Raw genomic sequence first — 23,756 nt, forward strand, 5'->3', positions numbered from 1 at the left:
ATTGAAATGGAAAATTTTGAAAAAAAACAAATTGTCTAGAATTTTTTTTTCAATTATTTTTGCCATAAGTGATTTTTGAGAGTACGTATGTAAGGGTGTGTGTGTGTGTTAGTGCGTTCGAAGTTGCAGCTCAAATATGTGGGTACAATTTTCAGTCGAGTGAATGAACTGAAAATGTACAACAAGAAAAAAACCAAACCAAAACCCAAATTGAAATACAATTTTGTTTAATACCATAATCAAATAAAAATTTAGGCCATATGACCATATTTGAAATTTGGCCAAAACAAGCAATAATAACAACAACAATAATGGCAGCAGTGGAATTACCATAAACAACAACAAAAAAAGAAATTGTGAAATGAAAAGAATTAAATATTGAATTTATCTAGATAGAGCACAGGAAATATAAAATAACAACAACAAAAAATTTGAAAAATAAAACACCAACATAGAGTAATAATAAATAATGATGGATAAATAAGTAATTAACGACTTTCACTCAAAAAATCAAATAAACAAAAATAGAAAAAAATGGAATTTTGGAATAAATTTAAAAAAAAAAATGATAACAGACATAAAAAATAAATAAAAATAAAAATTTTGAATTGAATTAAAAAAATAAAAAATATTGAAAAAATCGCAAAATTTTCAACCAAATGTGAGGCATATTTCAGGCTGGCTTAAAATAAAAATTAATTAAAAAATAATTTAAATAAAATTAAAAAAAATCCATTAATAACTGCATTTGAAATTAAAAAAAATTAACTTAATTAAAAATTAAAACAAAAAATTTTAGAAAATTACGAATAAAACTAATGTAAATAAAATTAAAAATAATTAATTAATAATCGCATTTGAAATTAAAAATTAATAAAAATTATAATTTAATTTAAAATTCAAACAAAAAATTCCACAACCTTAAAAGATCTTTTCATGGTTTACCTAAATACCCTTAGATTCCAACATTTTAGACATATGATGTCTTTGGCAATTTTGCTTAGAACCCTATGGAGAATAATTTTCATGGATCTATTAACCCTCTTACGACCCCTTAGTATTCAAAAAATTCAATACAAAAGTGTTTGCAAACAATAAATGATTTTTTGATGATAATTTAAAGCCTTTTTCAACTTACCGCAATTTTCTCCGTCAAAATGTCACTTTAGGGGTTTAATGTTAATGGAAAAAATATTCCTCATCAAATTTCACTATGGGTCTACAAACACAAGAAATCGGTATATATAATATTTATCATTCGAAATGTTAATATAAATGAGGCTATTAAAAATATAAGGCATATTACGTGATTTTTTAATACCTTTTCCAACAAACCGCAATTTTCTCCACCAAAATGTCACTTTAGGGTCTTGGTCCTAATGGAAAAAATACTCTCCATCAAATTTCATTATGGGTCACCGACCACAAGAAAGCTACACCTCCTATATATACCATACAAAATTTCGATACAAATCGGATTTTATAAAAATACGGTTTTTGAGAGGGGTATTTTCATATAACATTTATTTTATACTAAAAATTCTCCGTCAAATTTCAATACACAAGGAGGCGATTTAAATAGGGTTTTATAAAAAAACAAAGGGACATAGCTTTGGTGGTAATTTTACGGTCTTGGTCCTAATGGAAATAATATTCTCCATAAAATTCTACGGTGGGTCACCGACAACAAGAAATCTCTAGCTATAATATATACCATACAAAATTTCAAAGAGATAGACTTGTATAGAAAATACTATTTTTGAGGGATAAAATCTCACTTTAGGGTCTTGGTCCTAATGGAAAAAATATTCTCCATCAAATTTCACTATGGGTCACCGAACATTAGAAATCTGTAGCTCCAATATACACCACACAAAATTTCAATAGAAATACGGTTTTATAAAAAATGCTGCTTTTGCGAGATTATTTCATACTTAATGTGTGTTTTTGGGAATTTAAACCCTTAGACTTCATTTTACAGCCTTGGCCCTAATGGAAATAATATTCTCCATAAAATTTCACTTAGGGTTACCGAATACAAGAAATCTATAGCTCCAATATATACCATACAAAATTTCAATAGAAATCGGGTTTTATAAAAATACAGCTTTTGAGAGATTATTTTATACTTTATGTGAGTTTTTCGGGATTTAACCCCCAAGACTTCACTTTACGGTCCTGACCCTAATGGAAATAATGTTCTCCACCAAATTTCACGATGGGTCACCGAACACAAAAAATCCGTAGATATGATATATACCATACAAAATTTCTATAGAAATGTGATTTTATGAAAATACAATTTTTGAGAGATTATTTCAGACTTTATGTGAGTTTTTTTGGAATTTGACCCCTAATACATCATTTTTGGGGGTTGGAGCCAATGGGAAATATATTCCCCATCAAATTTCATTATGGGTCCCTGACCACAAGAAATCTCTAGCTATGCTATATACCATTCAAAATTTAATTACAAATGTGTCGGAATAATAAATAGTGGTTTTAAAGGATTATTTCATATTCCGTTTAATTTCTGCTCTATTTCTCTCCTAAAACTTAGATTCTGCAGGATGAAGTCAAGGGGAAAGTTGTTCTCCATAAAATTTCACTATGGGTCACCGACCACAAGAAATTTGTATATATAATATTTAGCATTCAAAATTTGAATATAAATGTGGTTATTAAAAAAAAAGGGTTTTTTTTGGGAGGATTTTTAAAAACTCTTTTGGGTTTTCGGTATTTTCTCAACCAAAACTCCATTGTGGGGGTTCGGAGTCAATGGAGAAATTATTCTCCATCGAATTTCACTGGGGGTCGCTGAGCACAAGAAATTTGTATATATAATATTTAGCATTCAACATTTAAATATAAATGTCGTTATTAAAAAATACCTTTTTTGAGAGAGATTTTCATATCTATTTGGGGTTTTTTGATATTTTCTCCACCAAAACTCCATTGTGGGGGGATGGAGTCAATGAAGAAATTATTCTCCATAAAATTTCACTAAGGGTTCCCGACCACAAGAAATTTGTATATATAATATTTAATATTAAAAATGTAAATATAAATGTGTTTATTAAAAAAATAAATTTTTTCGGAGGAATTTCAAATCTCTTTTGGGTTTTTGGGTATTTTCTCCCCCAGAACTCCATTGTGGGGGATTGGAGTCAATGGAGAAATTATTCTCCATCAAATTTCACTATGGGTCACCGACCACAAGAAATTTTTATATATAATATTTAGCATTCAAAATTTGAATAGAAATGTCGATATTAAAAATACACATTTTTTGGGAGGAAAAATACGAAAACCCCATTGTTTTGGAGAAATTATTTTCCATCAAATTTCACTAGGGATCGCCGACCATAAGTAATTTGTATATATAATATTTAGCATTCAAAATTTAAATACAAATGTGGTTATAAAAAAATACCCTTTTTGAGAGGAATTTCAAATCTCTTTTGGGTTTTTGGGTATTTTCTCCCCCAAAACTCCATTGTGGGGGGTTGGAACCAATGGAAAAATTATTCTCCATCAAATTTCACAAGGGGTCTTCAACCGTAAGAAATCTCTAGCTTTACTATATAGCCCAAAAAATTGGAATGGAAATTTTGGGTTGGAAAAAATTAACTTTCCTTTTATTTATTTTTTTATTATATAATATAAAAAAAAATAAAATAAAAATGTAATATAAAAATTATATATAAAATTTTATATTAAATTAATTTGCTACAAATGTTTTTAATTTCCGTTACAATTTGTTTTTAATTATGGCCCCACAAAATACGAAAAAATAAAATCAGAACGTACGTGCCTCTTCTTCATGACTATAACATGACCCCTCTCTCTCTCTCTCTCTCTCCAGTAAATTCCCCCCATCTTCATGTGGTATAACAAGTATTTGTACTTTTTTATTACAATTTTTTTTTTAAATAAACAACTACTACAACAACAACAAAAACCGTCCAACAACCACATAGCAAACAATTAACAACCCAGGCGATAACAAATTGTTTAAATAAATAATAAATTTCACAAAAAACAAAACGAATTGTAAATGAGAGTGTGTGTGTAACATTTGTTACCAGTTTTTTCGAGATTTGTTATTTTTTTTTTTATTTTAATTTTTTCAAGACGTGCTTGAGAGTTGAAATATAAAATTTAAATATTGTAATGTTACACAGACAGGCAGACACTGGATATGGGGATTTTAGTTAGTGGAGAATTAAATGAAAATTAAGTATTTCTTTTTATAAAAAAAATTCATTACATATATAAATATATATAAAAATATTTAAAATTAAAAAAAAAAAATAAAAAAAATGTTTCTTTAATTTAATTTTTTTTAATTAAATTTTTTTATATTAAAAAAAAAAATATTTTTTTTTTTTTATATTAAATTTTTTTATTAAAAAAAATATTTTTTATTAAAAAAAATTTTGTAAAAAAAAATTAAAAAAATATTTTTTATAATTTGTTTTAAATTTTTTTTTTATTAAAAATATTTTAATATTTAAAAAAAATATATTTTATTATTTACCTATTATTCGACTTACTTGCCAATAAAAAACTTCAATATGCAAATCAGATTTTTAAGCCAGCTGAAAGCAATGACTCACATATTGTTGGTGACGGGGTTTTTCTGTATACCTCAATTATTGTTTTGAACAAATACCAAAAAAAAAAAAAATGCGTAGACTCCAATCCACAAAATTGAAAAAAAAACCAAAACATTTTTTTGCCAATCCTCCTCGCTCACGCCAACGAATAGTGACAATTAAAATCCCAAAGACATACAAAAAATATCCATTAAATACAATATTGTGCGACGTTTTGTATTACAAAAAAAATCCAACAACAACAACAAAAAATAACACAACAAATTTTTTAAAACAAAAATATTATTGACAACTTAATGCCAAACACGTACGTCGCGGAACAATGACACATAAGCCGTGGCTGATGGCCTGGCACAGGAAAAGGGCTTTAATGAAAGTTCACAAAAAAAAAAGGCCCACAACAATGTGTGGAGGAAGTGTAAAAAAAAACAACAACAACAATTTAACTGTTCTTTGTTAGAAAAGTGTGAAAAATAATAACAAAAACAAATAACAACAACAAAACATTTAAAGGCTTGTTTCAAAAAAATTACTTTTTTTACTTAAAAATCACACAGAGTTTTAAATTTGAGCTCAGTATTCCCCAAACCCTAGATTTTAGAGAGGTGCAACCAATGGTCGAAATATTCTTCATCGAATTCTATTAGGGGTCTCCAAACAAAAGAAATCGCTAGATATGATATATACCCCTAAAATATAGTTAGGAAGTTCGATACAAAAAACCACAATTTTTTGAGACAATTTTGTGTATGTTCGGTTTACGCCAAAATCTCACATAAAACTTCGTTGTAGGGGGTTGAGCTAAAGGAGGGAAATATTCTGCAGGAAATTTCATTAAGGGTCTCCAAACAAAGGAATGATGGGACAATAATAGATATCTAGAAAAAATCGATTGAAAATAAAAATTTCATATAAAAAGTGAATTTTTTGGCCCCACTTTGTGCACTTTGAAAATAGGGTCATAACTACCATTAAACTAAATTATATAGCATCTTTACCAAGGAGAGTTATGTTCTACACAAAATTTCACTATAAGTCACTGAATAAAAAAATTCGCTTCAGCGGACAGATACAACAAAAATATGAGTATCAAAATTGCCAAAAAATCGAATTTTTGGTTAAATTTTGCGTAATTCCCTTTTGATCCGAAATCTCCGACAATAAATCATTTTAGAGGGTTGGTCCAAAGGCAAAATATATTCTATATAAAATTTCACTATAGGTTCCCTAATAAATCAAATCGGTAGTATTAATATAAATCGGATTAATAGGTTTAACAAATTGGAAATTGTTAGAAAAAATGTGTTACTCTGTGCATTTTTGCGTATGTTTGAAATGTGGCCATATTTCTATCCAAACGTGATTTTAGGGCAAATGTTATAAAGTAAAAAATTTTCTACATAAAATTCTACTATGGGTCACCCAACATCTCCAATCGATATCTTCAATATATGTCCCTTGAATTTGCCCTATAAAAATATACACAAAAATCAGATTTTTTGCATTAACTTTGCGTTTCTCCATTATGTGGCCATATCGTTAAGAAAACTTGATTTTGAGTATCTGATGCTAAGGGAAAAATTATTCTACACAAAATTTCACTACAGATTTTCATATAAAGCAAGTCTATATATTTAATACATATCTGAGAAAAATCGGTTACAATTTGAAAATTCTTATCAAAAACTTCGTTTCCTTTGAATTTTGCGTATCTTCAAAATGTTGCCATATCTACGAATAAACTTTACTTTAGAGGATTCCTATGAAGGACAAAAATATTCTACACAAAATTCTACTATGGATCTGCAAATAAATTAAACCGGTTACTTGACTATATGTTCTCAGAATATGCCTAATAAAAATATGGGAAAAATAGCAATTTTTGGTCACTTTTGGGTATTTCCAAAATGTTGCCATATCTTTTTCCAAACTATATTATAGCCGTTTGCTACTAAAGGGAAATTTATTCTATACTAAATTTCACTATAGGTTTTCAAATATAGCAAGTCCATATATATAGTATGTATCGAAGAAAAATCGGTTACAAATTGAAAATTGTTATAAAAAATTAGTTTTCTTCAGAATTTGGGTATTTCCAAAATGTGGCCATATTTCGCATTGAACTTTATTTTAGTGACTTGATATCAAGGAAAAAAATATTCTCCATAAAATTCTACAGGGGATCTCAGAACAAATCAAAGCTATAGCTTGAATAGATGTTCTTAGAATATGCCTAATAAAAATGTAGGAAAAAATAGGACGTTTTTGGGTCAATTTTGCGTAATTGCAAAATGTGGCCATATCTTGGTTTAAACATTAATATTTAGGTTTGGTACTAAAGGAAAATGCATTCTACACAAAATTTCACTATAGGTGTCCGAATAAAGTAAGTCGGTATATATAATATATACCGGAGAGAAATCGGTTACAAATTGAAAATTGTTAGAAAAAATTTTGTTTTGTTTGAAATTTTGTGTATCTCCAAAAGGTGGCCACATCTTGCCCTAAAGTTCTTGTTAGTGGCTTGATATTAAGGAAGAAAATATTCTCCATAAAATTCTACTGGGCGTCTTCAAACAAATCGAACTTGTAGCTCGAATATATGATATTTTAATATGCCGAATAAAAATGTAGAAAAAAATAGGTATTTTTGGGGCATTTTTTCGTATTTCCAAAATGTGGCCATAACTTCCCTTAAACTGTATTATAGGTGTTAGGTACTAAAGGAAAATGTATTCTACACAAAATTTCACTATAGGCATCCACATAAAGCAAATCGGTATATATACTATATATCGGAGAAAAATCGGTTAAAATTTGGAAATTGTTAGAAAAAAAATTGTTTTGTTTGTATTTTGCGTATTCCCAAAAAGTGGCCATATTTCGAACTAAACTTTATTTTAGTGGTTTGGTATCAAGGAGGGAAATATTCTCCATCAAATTCTACTAGGGGTCTCCGAACAAATTTAAACTACAGCTCGAATATATGATATTAGAATATGCCGAATAAAAATGTAGAAAAAATAGGTATTTTTGGGTCAATTTTGCGTATTTGCAAAATGTGGCCATATCTGCTATAACCTCTAATTTAGAGGTTTGGAACTAAAAGAAAATGTATTCTACACAAAATTTCACTATAGTCGTCCAAATAAATCAAATCTGTATATATAATATATATCGGAGAAAAAATCGGTTACAATTTGAAAATTGTTAGAAAAAATGTAGTTTTGTTTGAATTTTGCGTATTTTCAAAAAGTGGCCACATCGTGCCCTAAAGTTCATGTTAGTGGCTTGATATTAAGGAAGAAAATATTCTCCATAAAATTCTACTAGGGGTCTCCGAACAAATCGAACCTGCAGCTCGAATATATGTTATTAGAACTTGCCTAATAAAAATGTAGAAAAAATATGACGTTTTTGGGTCAATTTTGTGTATTTGCAAAATGTGGCCACATCATGCTTTAAACTCTATTATAGGTGTGTGGTATTAAAGGAAAATAAGTTCTCTACAAAATTTCACTATTGTCTTCCACATAACGTCAGTCCGTATATATACAATATATCGGAGAAAAATCGGTTACAAATTGAAAATTGTTAGAAAAAATTTTGTTTTGTTTGAAATTTGCGTATTTCCAAAAGGTGGCCACATCTTGCCCTAAAGTTCATGTTAGTGGCTTGATATTAAGGAAGAAAATATTCTCCATAAAATTCTACTAAGGGTCGTCGAACAAATCGGAACTGTAGCTTGAACATAGGCTATTGGAATATGGGTTTAAATTAGGGAAATAGGAAAAATATGATTTTAGATAATTTCTTTTTTCAGTCCAATTTATAGTGGAATTTTTAAGGGGGGTTTTGGGGGATATGTAGTAATAATCTTTCCAATTATAAATAAGAAGATCCTGGAGTTTATAAATATGTAATTTTGTGGGATTTCCTTAAGTAAAAAATTAAATTTTTTTTGAAACAAGTGAAAAAATAAAATTATTTTTTTTCTTCAAAATAAAGGCTTTGGAAAAAATTCTAAAAAAATAATTAAATGAAAAATAAAAATCCGAACACTAATTAAATAAAAATGGTTGTATCCACACTGAACATAACCCTTGACACCTCATCGCCAACGTTGCATGGTGCTGGTCGTCCTCCAACTAATACACAATACTTGGTCCAACATGATGGGGCTCCATTGCGTGCACCATTACAGGATAATTTCAGTGTTTTAAATACGAATAATAATAATAATAACAATAATACCAAACAACAAATAAAGGATGTCATTTGTGTTGATGATGATGGTGGTGGTGATGCCAATGTCAACAAGGCTAATTGTAATGTGTCATTTGTTATGACCAAAATGGCTCCAGTGGCTTCTGGTCGGGTTATATGCAATGAAAATCTGTTCACAACAAATGACAATAATAAAAATCAGCAAGATTTTTTATTGAACAACAACAACAATAATAGCAACAACAACAACAAAAGTGCCAACAACATCTTAGACGAGTCATTAGTTATAAATCATAGTTTAGAACAACGACAGCAACAACAACAAGATTCACCTCATCTGCAATTTTCAACACCACCACCACCACCGCAACAATCGAGCTGTGATAGGAGCAGTAATGCCGGCGATACCAACAGCATTGCTAGCAGCAATGCCAGCTTTGCCACAGTTGCCCCCATGGAAAAGGGTTCCATGGAAATGCAACCATTGACTGGCTCCATGGCAGTAGCTGCTGCTGCCCCGTCATCTCCCGCCACAATTGGCGAAAATCCAGTTATGACCACCAACACGACGGCATTTGTGCGTCGCAACTCTTCGACCGCCTTAAAACGAGGTGTGCCCATAACACGTTCCCAGTATTTGCAACAGCAACAGGCAAGTTTCATCAGAAACAACAACAACTACAAAAAAAAAATAAATAAATAAAATCCCAGTCAATTGTTTATAACAAATGGAAAAAATGCATGGCATTTGAAGTGACACCTTCACAAAATTAACAAAATATGCATTCGCTGCAAGGTCTCATTGGCAGTGAAAATTTTTGTGCTGATTTGCCATGAATTTTGTGCTTTTTGATGATCTCATCGAATTGTGTTAAATTTGTTTTTTTTTTTAAATATTTGTTTTATTTATTTACGTATGTTGGTTATTTCTCTCCCTCCCTCTCTCTCTCTCTCCCTTTCAAGTATTGGTGTGAAGTAATTAAATTTAATTCTGTGTGGAATTTGTATTTTTTTCTGAGCCGTTCAATTGACTTGAATTGTCAATGCATATTCAATGAAAATAATTTGGTTTTATAACTGGTTTTAAATTCTTTATAAGAGGTATAGAAGATCGCCCTATAATGGCCAAGGAGAATAAGGAATTTTTCATATAAGATTTCAGGATCTTCGATGATGACGAAAATTGGAAAATTTGTTAGCATTTTTGTTTTAACTTTGCGCATATCCGAAAAGGGGCCATATCTCCCACTAAACCTCATTTTAGCAGGCTGATGTCAATGGAAATTATATTCTCCATCGAATTTTACTATAGGTTCCCACGAAACTCAAATCGTTATCTAAAATATTTATAGGCGAAATATCGCTAACAATTTGAAATTCATAGAAAAAATATGGTTTTTTGTTCAATTTTGCGTACTTCTAAAAAAAGGTCATATCTCCCACAAAACCTTATTTTAGCAGGTTCGAGTCAATGGAAATTATATTCTACGTCGAATTTCACTATAAGTATCCCTTAAAGACAAAAATATATTTCAAATATATATCTGAGAAATATCGCTTACAATTTGGAAATTCTTTGAAAAAAAGGTTGCATTTTTCGAATTTTGGGTATTTCCAAAAAGAGGCAATATTTCCCATTAAAACTCATTTTAGCAGGTTCGAGTCAAAGGAAATTATATTCTACATCGAATTTCACTATAGGTTCTCCTTAAAGTCAAAAATTTATCTTCAATATATGTCGGAGAAATATCCCGTTACAATTTGAGAATGCAAATGAAAAATATGTGTAATTTTTCGAATTTTGTGTATTTTCAAAAAGTGGCAATATCTCCCACTATTCCACATTTTAGCAGGTTCGAGTCAAAGAAAATTATATTCTATGTCGAATTTCACTAATAGTATCCCTTATATTCTAATCTTTTTATATAATATATAACGGCGAAATGTCGGTTACAATTTAAAAATTGGTAGGAAAAAATCTTTTTTTTTATTTTGCGTATTTCCAAAAAGTGACAATATCTCCCACAAAACCTCATTTTAGCAGGTTCGAGTCAAAGGAAATTATATTCTACATCGAATTTCACTATAAGCATTCCTTAAAGACAAAAATATATCTCTAATATATATCGGAGAAATATCGGATACAATTAATAAATGCATATAAAAATATTTGATTTTTTGCAATTTTGCGTATTTCGAAAATGTGGCAATATTTCCCACTGAACATCATTTTTGCACGTTGGGGTCAATGGAAATTGTGTTCTGCATCGAATTTCACTATAGGTTCCCCTTAAGGTCATATCGTTATCTATATAAAATATCGGAGAAATATCGCTTACAATTTGCAAATTCATAGAAAAAATTTAGTAATTTGATCAATTTTGCGTACTTTCAAAATTAGACCATATCTCCCACAAAACCTCATTTTTGCACGGTGGTGTCAATAAAAATTATATTCTACATCGAATTTCACTATAAGTATCCCTTATAGTCAAAAATATATATCTAATATATATCGAAGAAATATCGATTAAAATTTATAAATGCATATACAAAATTTTTGTAATTTTTCGAATTTTGTGTATTTCCAAAATGTGGCAATATCTCTCACTAAAACTCATTGTGTCAAGGGAAATTGTGTTCTGCATCGAATTTCACTATAGGTTCCCCTTAAAGACAAGTCGTTATATATAATATATGTCTGAACAAATTTTGTTATAATTTCGAAAATCCATTGAAAAAAATGTGTATTTTTCATCTTTTGCGTATTTCCACAGTGTTGCCATATCTCGCACTAAATTTCATTCTACAGGTTTGGTATCAAGGAAGAAAATATTCTCCATAAAATTCTACTAGGGGTCTCTGAACAAATCGAATCGATAACTGTAATATATGTACCAAGAAAATGTGCAATAAAAATTTGCTGAAAATAAGGATTTTTCAATACAACTTTGCGTATTATCACAATGTGGCCATATCTTCCACTACGCTTCATTTTAGCAGGTTGGTGTCAATGGAAATTTTATTCTACACAAAATTTCATTACAGGTTTCCATTATAGTCAAGTCGTTATCTATAATATATGTCTGAAAAATTTTTGTTGTAATTTAAAAATCCATTTAAAAAAATTGTATTTTTTGAATTTTGCGTATTTCCACAGTGTTGCCATATCTCACACTAAATGTCGTTCTAGAGGTTTGGTATCAGGGAAGAAATTACTCTCCATAAAATTCTACTAGGGATCTCTGAACAAACCGAATCGATAACTGTAATATATGTACCAAGAAAATAAAAATAAAAATTTGCTGAAAATAAGGATTTTTCAATACAACTTTGCGTATTATCACAATATGGCCATATCTTCCACTACGCTTCATTTTAGCAGTTTGGTGTCAATGAAAATTTTAATCTACGTAAAATTTCACTCTAGGTTCCCCTTATAGACAAATCGTTATAAAAAATTATATCGACAAAATATCAGTTACAATTGAAAAATTCCTTTTGAAAAATTTGTATTTTTCGAATTTCGGGTATTTTCAAAATGTGGTCATATCTCGTACTAAACTTTGTTTCAGTGGTTCGTTATTGAGGAAGAAAATAATCTCCATAAAATTCTACTAGGGGTCTCCACACAAATTTAACCGATAGCTTCAATATATGTACTGGAATCGGGGGCTATATTGAGGATAAGGAAAAGTACTGGTTCAATTTGGCGCATTATAACAATTCGGCCATATCTCCCATTAAACTTAATTTTAGCCGTTTGGTGACAATGAAAAATGTATTCTACATCGAATTTCAGTACAGGTTCCCACACAAGTCGATTCGTTATATATAATATATATCAGGGAAATATCGGGTGAATTTGAAAATCCATATAAAAAATTGGCATTTCTTCTAGTATTAAACTTTGAGTCACATTCTTGAATGCCATAACTATTAGCTTTTTTTGCTCTCATAGTTATGACGTCTTTTTCCTTACCCTAGCATTCTTGCTATTTTTTTCAATTTTCTTTATCAGCATTTTTTGTCTTTGGTTTTACTTAACGAATTCTTCGCATATCTTATCATGGGAAAATATTGATATTGCCTTTTGGTTTCTTGGCTTTCATTTTTTTTATCAGAGTTATTTTTTTTTTCTTTAAATGGTGATATAGCAAAATTGTAATATAATCAGTATTCAATTTTTTTTTGAATATTGCACAATATCAGCAAGGTGGTGTTGGGAAATACCTCTTTGGAGGAAATGAACTTGGAAACAAAAATTATGAGAAGTTTGTTGGATTTTTTGTGATATGGATTTTCAGTACAATTTATATTGGAGATTTTCTCTATTAAGTTTTTAATTTTTTTCAGTCCAATTTATATTGAAATTTTCAGTTTTTTGGAATTTTTTAATTATTTCTTTTCCTTCCTCTTCTTCCTTGGTATTTTTTTCAAATACTATAAACAACAAAATCAGCATACATATATAATAACATGGCTTAGTCAGGAGATTCTTGCCGCTAAATATCGCCGAGGTTGTGATACTTGTGTGCCCCCAAAAGAGACACCCACCCAGTCAACACCTTTTGGCTTTTTGTACTGATTGACCGTTTTTTCGTGTCGCTTGTTGTTTTTTCTGCGCCTTTTCTTCTTCTTCTCCGATCCCTAACTTATGCAAGTTGTTGATTTTAATAACACTTGACAGGTTTCTAAATTGTCAACACACAAAGCATTAGCATTTACAATAAGACCAGGCGAATAACAATGCTTTCATTCCTACACACAAAAAATATGTGGAAGCAACAAAATTCTTATGGACTGAAAATAAAAAAAAAATCCGCACTACCTTCCCAAACCAAGCCACCACCTAGGCGGTTGTGTGTTCTGGTTTTTCACAAAATGCCATTTAGGCATTAAGACGACACTATTTAACTCTCAGAGCCATTTGCCAATTTTTTACCCGCCACCTACTAACACCACCCGTCCACCTCGATTACCTCCCACCTTTAATAAGCTCCAGGTTTCCTGCACTTTCATGGCATAGCGCTGCGGCAAGAGAGGTTTGTGGTAATGTCGGTGTAATAAATGGCGAAAAAAAGTGGCCTGCACTGTTGAACCACTTATAACCTTAGGCAAGTTTTCTGTTCCCATTAAGTGTGGCGCTTAAAACCGACAGCATGAAGAAGAAGAACAAGAAAATGCGAAAACGCATTATTTTTTTTAGAATTCTGAACGAAAAGTTTTGATGCATAATTTTGAACACAAAATAAGTTATGACAAGAAAGAAAAGCTTGCGGGTAATGGATGGATGGAGGTTAAACTTGATTCAAATTTTGCGTATTTCCAAAATGTGGCCATACCTCCAACTGAAAATTATTTTAGGACATTGGTGTCAATGGGAATTGTATTCTACGTCAAATTTCACTAGGGGTTACCTTTAAATCGAAATCACTATACCTGATATATATATATCGCAGAAATATGGATTACAAATTAGAATTTCATATAATAAGACGACTTATTTTCAAATTTTGCGTATTTGCCAAAAGTGGCCATTTCTCCCACTGAACGTTATTCTAGGAGGTTGGTGTCAATGGAAATTGTATTCTACGTCAAATTTCACTACGGGTTCCCTTTAGATTCAGATCACTATATCTAATATATATAACAGAAATATCGGCTAAAATTAGAAAATTCGTAGAGCAAAATGTGTATTTTTCAAATTTTGCGTATTGTCAAAATGTTGCCATATCTCCCAATGAACGTTATTTTAGGAGGTTGATGTCAATGGAAATTGTATTCTACACAAAATTTCACTATAAGTTCTCATAAAATTCAAATCGGTATCTATAATATATATCCGCGAAATATCGGCATAAAGTTGAAAATTCATGTTAGGAAATGTGAATTTTTTTCAAATTTTGCGTATTTGCCAAAAGTGACCATTTCTCCCACTGAACTTTATTTTAAGAAGTTGGTGTCAATGGAAATTGTATTCTACATCGAATTTCATTATGGGTTCCCTTTAAATCGAAATCGCTATACCTGATATATATCGCAGAAATATCGGCTGAAAATTTGAAATTTATATAAAAAATGGGTACTTTTCAAATTTTGCGTATTTCCAAAATGTGGCCATATCTCCGATTCAACTTTATTTTAGGAGGTTGGTGTCAATGGAAATTGTATTCTACACTAAATTTCACTATGGGCTCCCATTAAATCGAAATCACCATGCCTGATATATATCGCAGAAATATCGGCTGAAAATTTGAAATTTATATAAAAAAATGTGTACTTTTCAAATTTTGCGTATTTCCAAAATGTGGCCATATCTCCCTCTGAACTTTATTTTAGGAGGTTGGTATCAATGGAAATTGTATTCTACACTAAATTTCACTATGGGCTCCCTTTAAATCGAAATCACTATACCTGATATATATCGCAGAAATATCGCCTTAAAATTGGAAATTCATATAACAAAATGTGTACTTTTAAAATTTTGCGTATTTAAAAAATGTGGCCATATCTCCCACTGAACTTTATTTTAGGAGGTTGTTGTCAATGGAAAATGTATTCTACACAAAATTTCACTAAACACAAACCTGTATCTATAATATATATCAACCTGTATCTATAATATATATCAACGAAATATCGGCCAAAATTTTAAAATTCATATAAAAAATGTGTATTTGTTCAAATTTAGCGTATTTTCAAAATGTCTCGCCTAAAACTTGGTTTTAGAGGTTTGATATCAACGAAGGAAACGTTCTCCATAAAATTCTACTGAGGGTCTTCGAACAAAGAAAATCGGAATATGCGATAGGTGTCACTGGAATATGTGTAATACTATATGAGAAAAATTATATGCTTTTAATTCAACTTTGCGTATTTCCAAAAAGTGGCCATATCTCCCCCCCAAAGCTTCATTTGAGCAATTTGGTGTCAATGAAAATTGTATTCTACACAATATTTCACTATAGGTTTCCATTATAGTCAAATCGCTACCTGTAATATATATCGGAAAAATATTGGTTACATTTTGAAAATCCATAGACAAAATTTGGTATTTTTCGAATTTTGCGTATTTCAAAAAGTGGCCATATCTTGCCCTCAACTTAGTTTTAGGCAATTGTTACCAATGGAAATTATATTCTACATCAAATTTCACCATAGGTTCTCATTATAGTCTAATCGATACCTATAATATATTTGCCCGAAGTATTGCTTACAATTTAGAAATTCAAATTAAAAAATGGGTATTTTTTAAATTTTGCGTATTTCGAAAATGTGGCAATATCTCCGACTAATTGTCGTTATAGTGGTTTGATATGAAGGAAGAAAATATTCTCCATAAAATTTTATTAGGGGTCTTCGAATAAATGAAAACGCTAGCTGTAATATAGGAGCGGGAAATGTTTCCCGATTACCGTGCATTTTCAGTACAATTTATATGGAGGTTTTTTCCTAAGAATTTTTTGGCTAAGGATTTTCCAGTTTTCTATGGAGTTTTTCTACAATTTTAGGATAATTTCCAAATTTTAATATTTTCAGTCCAATTTATATTGGGATTTTCTTTTCGAATTTCTACCAAAAATTCTCCTAAGGCTTCGAAAACTGTCTGCAAGTTCTTTAGAGGTTTTCTCTTATGGCTCCGAATTTTGCAATTCTATTTGTATTGCAATCCTCTATTTGGTTTACTTTCAGATTTTTTTATATTTTCAGTCCAATTTATATTGGGAATTTTTTTCAGTTAAAAAATTTCCGATCCATCCTAAGTTCCTCCATCGGCTTTTAGTCCGCCTTCCATCTAAAGAAAGAGAATAAGAAAAAAAAAAAATATTACAATTGTCGCCAGAACTTTTGCCGTTCATACCTTCTCTAAGAATTCCGTTCTGCATTCCGTTTTAGCTGCAACTAATTAAATTAAAGGCAATTGTTAAAGGATTAAAACCGACACAAATGAATAATTGAACAAGGAAGAATGAAAATCTGAAAGAGGCATAACAAAAGAATTTTTATGGACTTAGCCATAAAAAATCTAGAATTTCGCGATAAGTTCTGCATTTAATTTTCATTTCAGCCAATGTTTAGGGGATTATAAAAAACTTCTGCCTTTTGTCTCAAAAAAAAAAAAGAAAAAAAATTGAAATTAATTCTTCTTTTTTCTCTCCTGCAGGAACAACTGAGACGCCGACGCGAGGAAGAGGAACGTATTGCCCAGCAAAATGAATTTTTGCGTGCCAGTTTACGTGGCTCCCGGAAACTTAAAGCTTTGCAGGACAATAAACCCTCAGCCCAGCAGCAACAGCCGGTGGCTGCCGAGCGTTCGGTGATTGGTGTGGAAAATGAGGCCTATGTGGAGGATGAGGAAGCGGAAAAAGTTAATGGTAAGTGCAAAAATCCCTTCTTTTTTATATCGATTTTTAATTTCCGATCTCTTTTCTCCTTTCCAGGTTATGGTGATTTAATTGCCGCCTTGATACGCCTCCAAAACCAGCTGAGTAAAAATGGCATGAACACACTTGCCGGCCGAGTGTCCGCTGCCCACAATATCCTCTCAAATCCGGGTGTGGCCCATGCCTTGGCCGCTAGGGCCGCGGTATTGCAGCGTCGCCGCTCCAAAGCCACCACACCCGTCTGTACAAATGCCCTGGAATTGCAAAAGGATATTGTTGAGCTGCTGACCAAGTCCAATTCTGCAGCGGCAATTGAATTGGGTAACCTGCTGACCAGTCATGAAATGGAAGGTCTGCTATTGGCCCATGATCGTGTTGCCACCCACACGGATGGCACCCCCTCACCTTCGCTCAGTGGTATTGGCAGTCCTCAGCCATTGTCGCCCACAAATGCAGCGGCAGCAGCATCAGCAGTAGCACCTCCAGTCCCACCCGTTGTACCACCACCACCATTGGCCCAGCGAAGTGCAATGCCTTTACCACCCAATGTTCCAGCCCATCCGTCTACAGTTGGCGGCCCAACGGCCGGCTATGCCCACATGAAACCAACCGTTGCTGGTCATCGCCCCGAATCACCACCCATGAGCAGTGCCTGTTTCGGCATGCTGAACGATCAAAATGACAATATACGTATTATAAAAATTGAAAAATCGACTGAACCGTTGGGCGCCACAGTGCGCAATGAAGGCGAAGCCGTGGTCATTGGACGCATTGTACGAGGCGGAGCAGCCGAGAAGTCAGGTCTACTGCATGAAGGCGACGAAATTTTGGAAGTCAATGGCCAGGAACTGAGAGGCAAGACGGTCAACGATGTCTGTGCCATGTTGAGCACAATGCAGGGTACATTGACATTTTTAATAGTACCCGCTGGTAGCCCACCACCCGGTGGCGGCCATCATCGTGAAAATGCTGTACTCCATGTTAGGGCTCATTTTGATTATGACCCTGAAGATGATTTGTATATACCATGCCGGGAATTGGGTATTAGCTTTCAAAAGGGTGACGTATTGCATGTGATCTCCCGCGAAGATCCGAATTGGTGGCAGGCATATCGTGAAGGTGAAGAAGATCAAACATTGGCCGGTTTAATACCTAGTCAGTCATTCCAACATCAAAGAGAAACCATGAAATTGGCCATTGCCGAAGAGGCGGGATTGCAGGGACGCAATCGTGGCGGTAAGGATGGTGCGGCCAAGGGATCGACGCTGCTGTGTGCCCGCAAGGGACGCAAGAAGAAGAAGAAAGCCAGCTCAGAAGCGGGGTAAGTCGAATAAAATTATGATTTTGAGTTTTTAATTTTATTCGAAGCCATATTTTTTCAGTACAATTTATATTGGAGTTTCCCGATTTTGGTGTCGATTTTCATTTCCATAATTTTCAGTCAAATTTATATTGGGGGTTTCCTTTCTTCTTAGCCTAAGTTCCTTTGGGAAATTTATTCTAATAATTTTCAGTCCAATTTATATTGGAGGTTCCTTTCCTTCCGGCCTAAGTTCCTTTGGAAATTGTATTCTAATAATTTTCAGTCCAATTTCTATTGGAGGTTCTTTACCTTCTTGAAAATGGGTTTTCCAATAATTTTCCGTCCAATTTATATTGGAGTTATCCTTTCCTTCTTGTCCAATAATTTTCAGTCCCATTTCTATTGGGGGTTTCCTTGCTTTCTGGCCTAAGTTCCTTTGGAAATTGTATTTCCAATAATTTTCAGTCCAATTTATATTGGAGTTAACCTTTCCTTCTTGGCCAAGTTCCTTTGAAAATTGCATCTCCAATAATTTTCGGTTTCAGGACCTTTCACTTTCCCGAACTTTCAAAAATATTTCATTTGCGGTCATATTTCCTTCATTTTATATCAAATTGTATCAATATCTAATCTCATTTTCTCTCTCTTATTTCCAGTTATCCCCTGTACGCCACCACCGCCCCCGATGAAACCGAACCCGAGGAAATACTCACCTATGAAGAGGTTGCCCTGTATTATCCCCGAGCCACACACAAACGACCGATTGTCTTGATTGGACCGCCAAATATCGGACGCCATGAATTGCGTCAACGTTTAATGGCCGATTCGGATCGTTTCTCAGCAGCAGTGCCACGTAAGTAGAAAAATCAAATATTTTTATAAGTGTTGAGGTTCTATAATTTTTATTTTATTCGATTTCAAAATTTAGTTTTCTATTTGCTTGAGGAACATATTAAAGAGGAGAGTAGGTACCACATTCGAAATAGTTCTCTTAGCGAGAATTTTGTTTTTTAGGCTAGAAGTTTTGCTAGATGTAGTTTGAAGGTGTCTGTAGATCGAATTTTTTTATTCAAAAGTAAATTAGAAACCTCTAAGGAGGATAATAGTAACCCAGTTTAATTGCATACATGTCAAATAAATCCTCATAAAGTAGGTTCACCCGGTAAAAAGTTCTGATGTAAATGCCGTTTGAGAGTAGATTTTGAAAATTTAAGGGGTAAATTAAAAAGATTCCCGAATAGGAAACCTTAAATTTGAGTTGAAACATCTGGAAGGAGTTAATTGAATCTTACACAATTTCTGTGTAGATTTTCCGCAAGAATTCAGATCCCGTGAAATCTCAAAATAACTTTGAAAACTTTATTAGATTTTCTTCTGAGACCCCTCAGATTCCTTGGCCTTCTTTTAAATATTTTCTAAAGGTTGGCTAAGTTAACTTCTAAAACTAGAAAATCTAGAAAAAGATAATTGAACTTTCAAATTTTCTGGGTTGATCTTCCGCAAAAATTCATGGCTCTCGAATCCCGTGAAATCTCAAAAAAATTTCGAAAACTTTCTTAGATTTCCAAAATGTACTTCTTCTGAGACTCTCAGATTCCTTGGACTTCTTTTAAATATTTTCCGAAGTATGACTAAGGAAGCTTTTAGAATTTTTAAAAATATATTTTAAAGATGCGAATATCATTTAAATATTGAAGAAAAATATCTTATGCAACTCTCAGATATCCGATTTTTTTATATTTTTTTCCGAGGTTGCGCCGACCTTATTAAAAGTAGGAAAACTATTTTTAATGGCTCTCAGTATTCTTGTATTTTTTAAAAATAGCTTTGCTGATATTGTTCTCTTTTTCTTTATAAATCAAATTATTAACGATTTTTTTCTAACATTTACAGATACCTCCCGTGCCCGTCGCGATAACGAAGTTCCCGGCGTCGATTATCATTTTATTTCACGTCAAGCCTTCGAAGCGGATATATTGGCTCGGCGTTTTGTTGAGCATGGCGAATATGAGAAAGCTTACTATGGTGAGTATTTTTTTGTTAAGAGAGAAGATTGAGAGAGATAGAGTGTGTGTGAGAGAGCTTTGGCTCGTTGTGGAGTTGCATTACAAGAAAAAGAAGAGAGAGAGAAGACTTTGGTTTGATGTGAAGTTTCATTAGAAGGGAAAGAAGAGAGAGAGATTTGTTTCGATGTGGAGTTGCATTACAAGGGAAAGATGGGAGAGAGCTTTGTCTCGATGTGGAGTTGCATTGATGATAGAAAGGGAAAGAAGAGCGAAAGAGTCTTGGCTCGATTTGTAGTTACATTAGAAGGAAAAGAAAAGCGAATGTGGAGTTGCATTTGAAGGGAAAGAATAGAGGACCCTCGACGTGGAGTTGTATTAGAAGGGAAATAAGAGATAGAGAACTTTAGCTCAATGTGGAGTTGCATTGGAAGGAAAAAGGTCAAGCTTTGGATCAATGTGCATTGGAAGAAGAAGATTATAGTGCTTTGGCTCGATGTGGAGTTGCATTATCGGGAAAAGAAAGGCGAAAGAGCTTTGGTTCGTTATGGAGTTGCATTGGATGGAAAGAAGAGAGAGAGAGCTTTGGCTCGATGTGGAGTTGCATTAGAATAGAAAAAGAAGAAAGAACTTTGGCTCAATGTGGAGTTGCATTAGAAGGGGAAGAATAGAGGGAATTTTGGTTCGGTGTGGAGTTGAATTAGAAGGGAAATAAGAGATAGAGAACTTTGGCTTGTTGTGGAGATGCATTAGAAGCAAAAAGGTAGAGCTTTGGCTCGATGTGGAGTTGCATTGTAAGAAGAAGATGATAGAGCTTTGTCTCGATGTGGAGTTGCATTGGAAGAAGATGATAGAGCTATGGCTCGATGTGGAATTGCATTAGGGAAATGAAGATAGAGCTTTGGCTCAATGCGTAGTTGCATTAGAAGGAAAGAAGAGAGAGATTTTTGAGAAGAAGATGATAGAGCTTTGGGTCGATGTGGAGTTTTGTTAGAAAATGAAGGTAGAGCTTTGGCTCAATGTGGAGTTGCATTAGAAAGAAAGAAAAGAGAAAGAGCTTTGGCTCGATGTGGAGTTGCATTGAATGGGAAAAAAGATCGAGCTTTGGCTCGATATGGAGTTGCATTGCAAGAAGAAGATGATAGAGCTTTGGCTCAATGTGGAGTTGCATTAGAAGAGAAATAATAGAGGGAATTTTGGCTCGATGTTGAGTTGAATTAGAAGGCAAATAAGAGATAGAGAACTTTGGCTCGATGTGGATTTGCATTACAAGGGGAAGAAAAGCGAAAAATACTTTGCTCGTTGTGGAGCTGCATTAGAAAGGAGGATAAAAGAGGCGTAGATTAAAAAAAATAAATTTCGGTTCAAAATTCCTTAACAATGCGTGGATTTTTTAAAAATATTTTTTGGGTCCTCTACTACGGCGTGGATTTTTCAAAATATTTTTTAAGGCCCTTTAACAAGGCGTGGATTTTTTATAGGTCCTTTAACAAGTTTTTTATTCTAATTTTTTCTAATGCCTCCCAGGCTTCCCTAATTTTTTATAATCTATTTTTTTCAATTTTTATTAATTTGAACATTTTGTATTTAATTTTCCAGGCACTTCCCTCGAAGCCATACGTACAGTTGTGGCCAGTGGCAAAATCTGTGTTCTCAATCTACATCCACAAAGTTTAAAACTTCTAAGGGCATCCGATTTGAAACCATATGTGGTGCTGGTGGCGCCACCTAGTCTAGATAAATTGCGGCAGAAAAAAATCCGGAATGGTGAACCGTTTAAGGTGAGTTCAAATAAGAGAAAAAAATATTTAAAAAATATAATAAAAAATCTTAAAATATAATTTTTTTTAAATAAAAAAAAATATTTTTTTTAAATATAAAAATAAATTATTTAAAAAAAAAATATTTTTTTTAAAAAAAAAATTATTTAAAAAATTATTTTTTTTAAATAAAAAAAATATTTTTTTTATAAATAAAAAAGATTTTTTTAAATAAAAAAATATATTTTTTTATATTTGAATATTATTTTTCAAAATATTAATTTTATCCTTTTTTCATTTTTCTAGGAGGAAGAACTCAAAGATATTATTGCCACCGCCCGTGACATGGAGGCCCGCTGGGGCCATCTATTCGATATGATTATTATCAACAATGATACGGAACGGGCCTATCAACAGCTGTTGGGCGAAATTAATTCGCTGGAACGGGAACCACAATGGGTGCCGGCCAGTTGGGTGCATAACAATCGAGACGAGTCATAATTATTATTGGTTTATTATGTTTAAGATTATAAATAACAACAACAAAAAACACACACATACACAGAAACATTAGAAAAAAATTGATTATGGAAATTTTGCAAAAGGAAGAAAATTGATTTTTTTTGAAGAAGAAAAATTTGAATTTTTTGAAGAAAACATTTTTTTAAGGAAAAATTTTGAATTTTTTGAAGAAGAAAAATTGGAATTTTTTGAAAAAAAAAAAATTTTTAATGCAAAATTTTGAATTTTTTGAAGAAGAAAAATTGGAATTTTTTGAAGAAAATTTTTTTTTAATGAAAAATTTTGAATTTTTCGAAGAAAAATTTTTTGATTATTTTTGAAGAAAAAAATTTGGATTTTTTTGAATGAAAAAAAAAATTAAGAAAAAATATTTATTTTCTTTTAAATTAGGCAAAGTTTTCCTTTTTAAAAGATTTTTTTTATTAAAAAGTCTCTTATTTAAAAAACCATATTTTTTCTTTAAAAAAATTTTAATTTTTTTCAAGAAAAAAATGTTGAATTTTTTGAAGATTTTTTTAAGGAAAAATTTTGGATTTTTTTGAAGGAAAAGAAAAATTGTAATAAAAAATTTTCAGTTTTTTTTTTTTAAATTAGGCAAAGTTTTCCTATTTCCTATTTTTTTATTAAAAAATCCTTTCTTGTTAAAAAAATCATATTTTTTTTTTTAAGAATTTTTTATTTTGTTTTATGAAAAAAATTTTGAGTTTTTTTTTATGAAAAAAAAATTTTTTGAAGAAGAAAAATTTGAGTTTTTTGAAGAAGAAAAATTGGATTTTTTTTGAAAAAAAACATTTTTTTAAAGAAAATTTTTTTTAATTTTTTCGAAGAAATATTTTTGAAGAAAAAAAAAAATTGGATTTTTTTAGGAAAAAAAAAATTAAGAAAATTCGGATTATTTTTAATTAGGCAAAGTTTTCCACTTTAAAAAGATTTTT

At 31.7% G+C, this 23,756-nt stretch overlaps 1 protein-coding gene across 1 annotated transcript in view; it reads left to right on the plus strand.

Annotated features, from left to right (window-relative positions):
* Positions 1-22,808, plus strand: part of LOC133330773 (protein PALS1) — a 64,831-nt gene extending 42,023 nt beyond the window's left edge. Inside the window, exons 5-10 of the mRNA XM_061539182.1 lie at positions 17,014-17,224; positions 17,291-18,554; positions 19,193-19,389; positions 20,430-20,561; positions 22,139-22,320; positions 22,606-22,808. Of these exons, the coding sequence (XP_061395166.1) occupies positions 17,014-17,224; positions 17,291-18,554; positions 19,193-19,389; positions 20,430-20,561; positions 22,139-22,320; positions 22,606-22,800 (2,181 nt within the window). The 3' untranslated portion in view covers positions 22,801-22,808. The remainder of the gene's footprint in view (positions 1-17,013; positions 17,225-17,290; positions 18,555-19,192; positions 19,390-20,429; positions 20,562-22,138; positions 22,321-22,605) is intronic.
* The last annotated feature ends 948 nt before the right edge of the window (positions 22,809-23,756 follow it).

The sequence above is a fragment of the Musca vetustissima genome, unplaced genomic scaffold (genome assembly GCF_032173495.1).
Source record: "Musca vetustissima isolate MV318-11 ecotype Yass unplaced genomic scaffold, APGP_CSIRO_Mvet_v1 utg3081, whole genome shotgun sequence".
Classification (NCBI taxonomy): Eukaryota; Metazoa; Arthropoda; class Insecta; order Diptera; family Muscidae; genus Musca; species Musca vetustissima.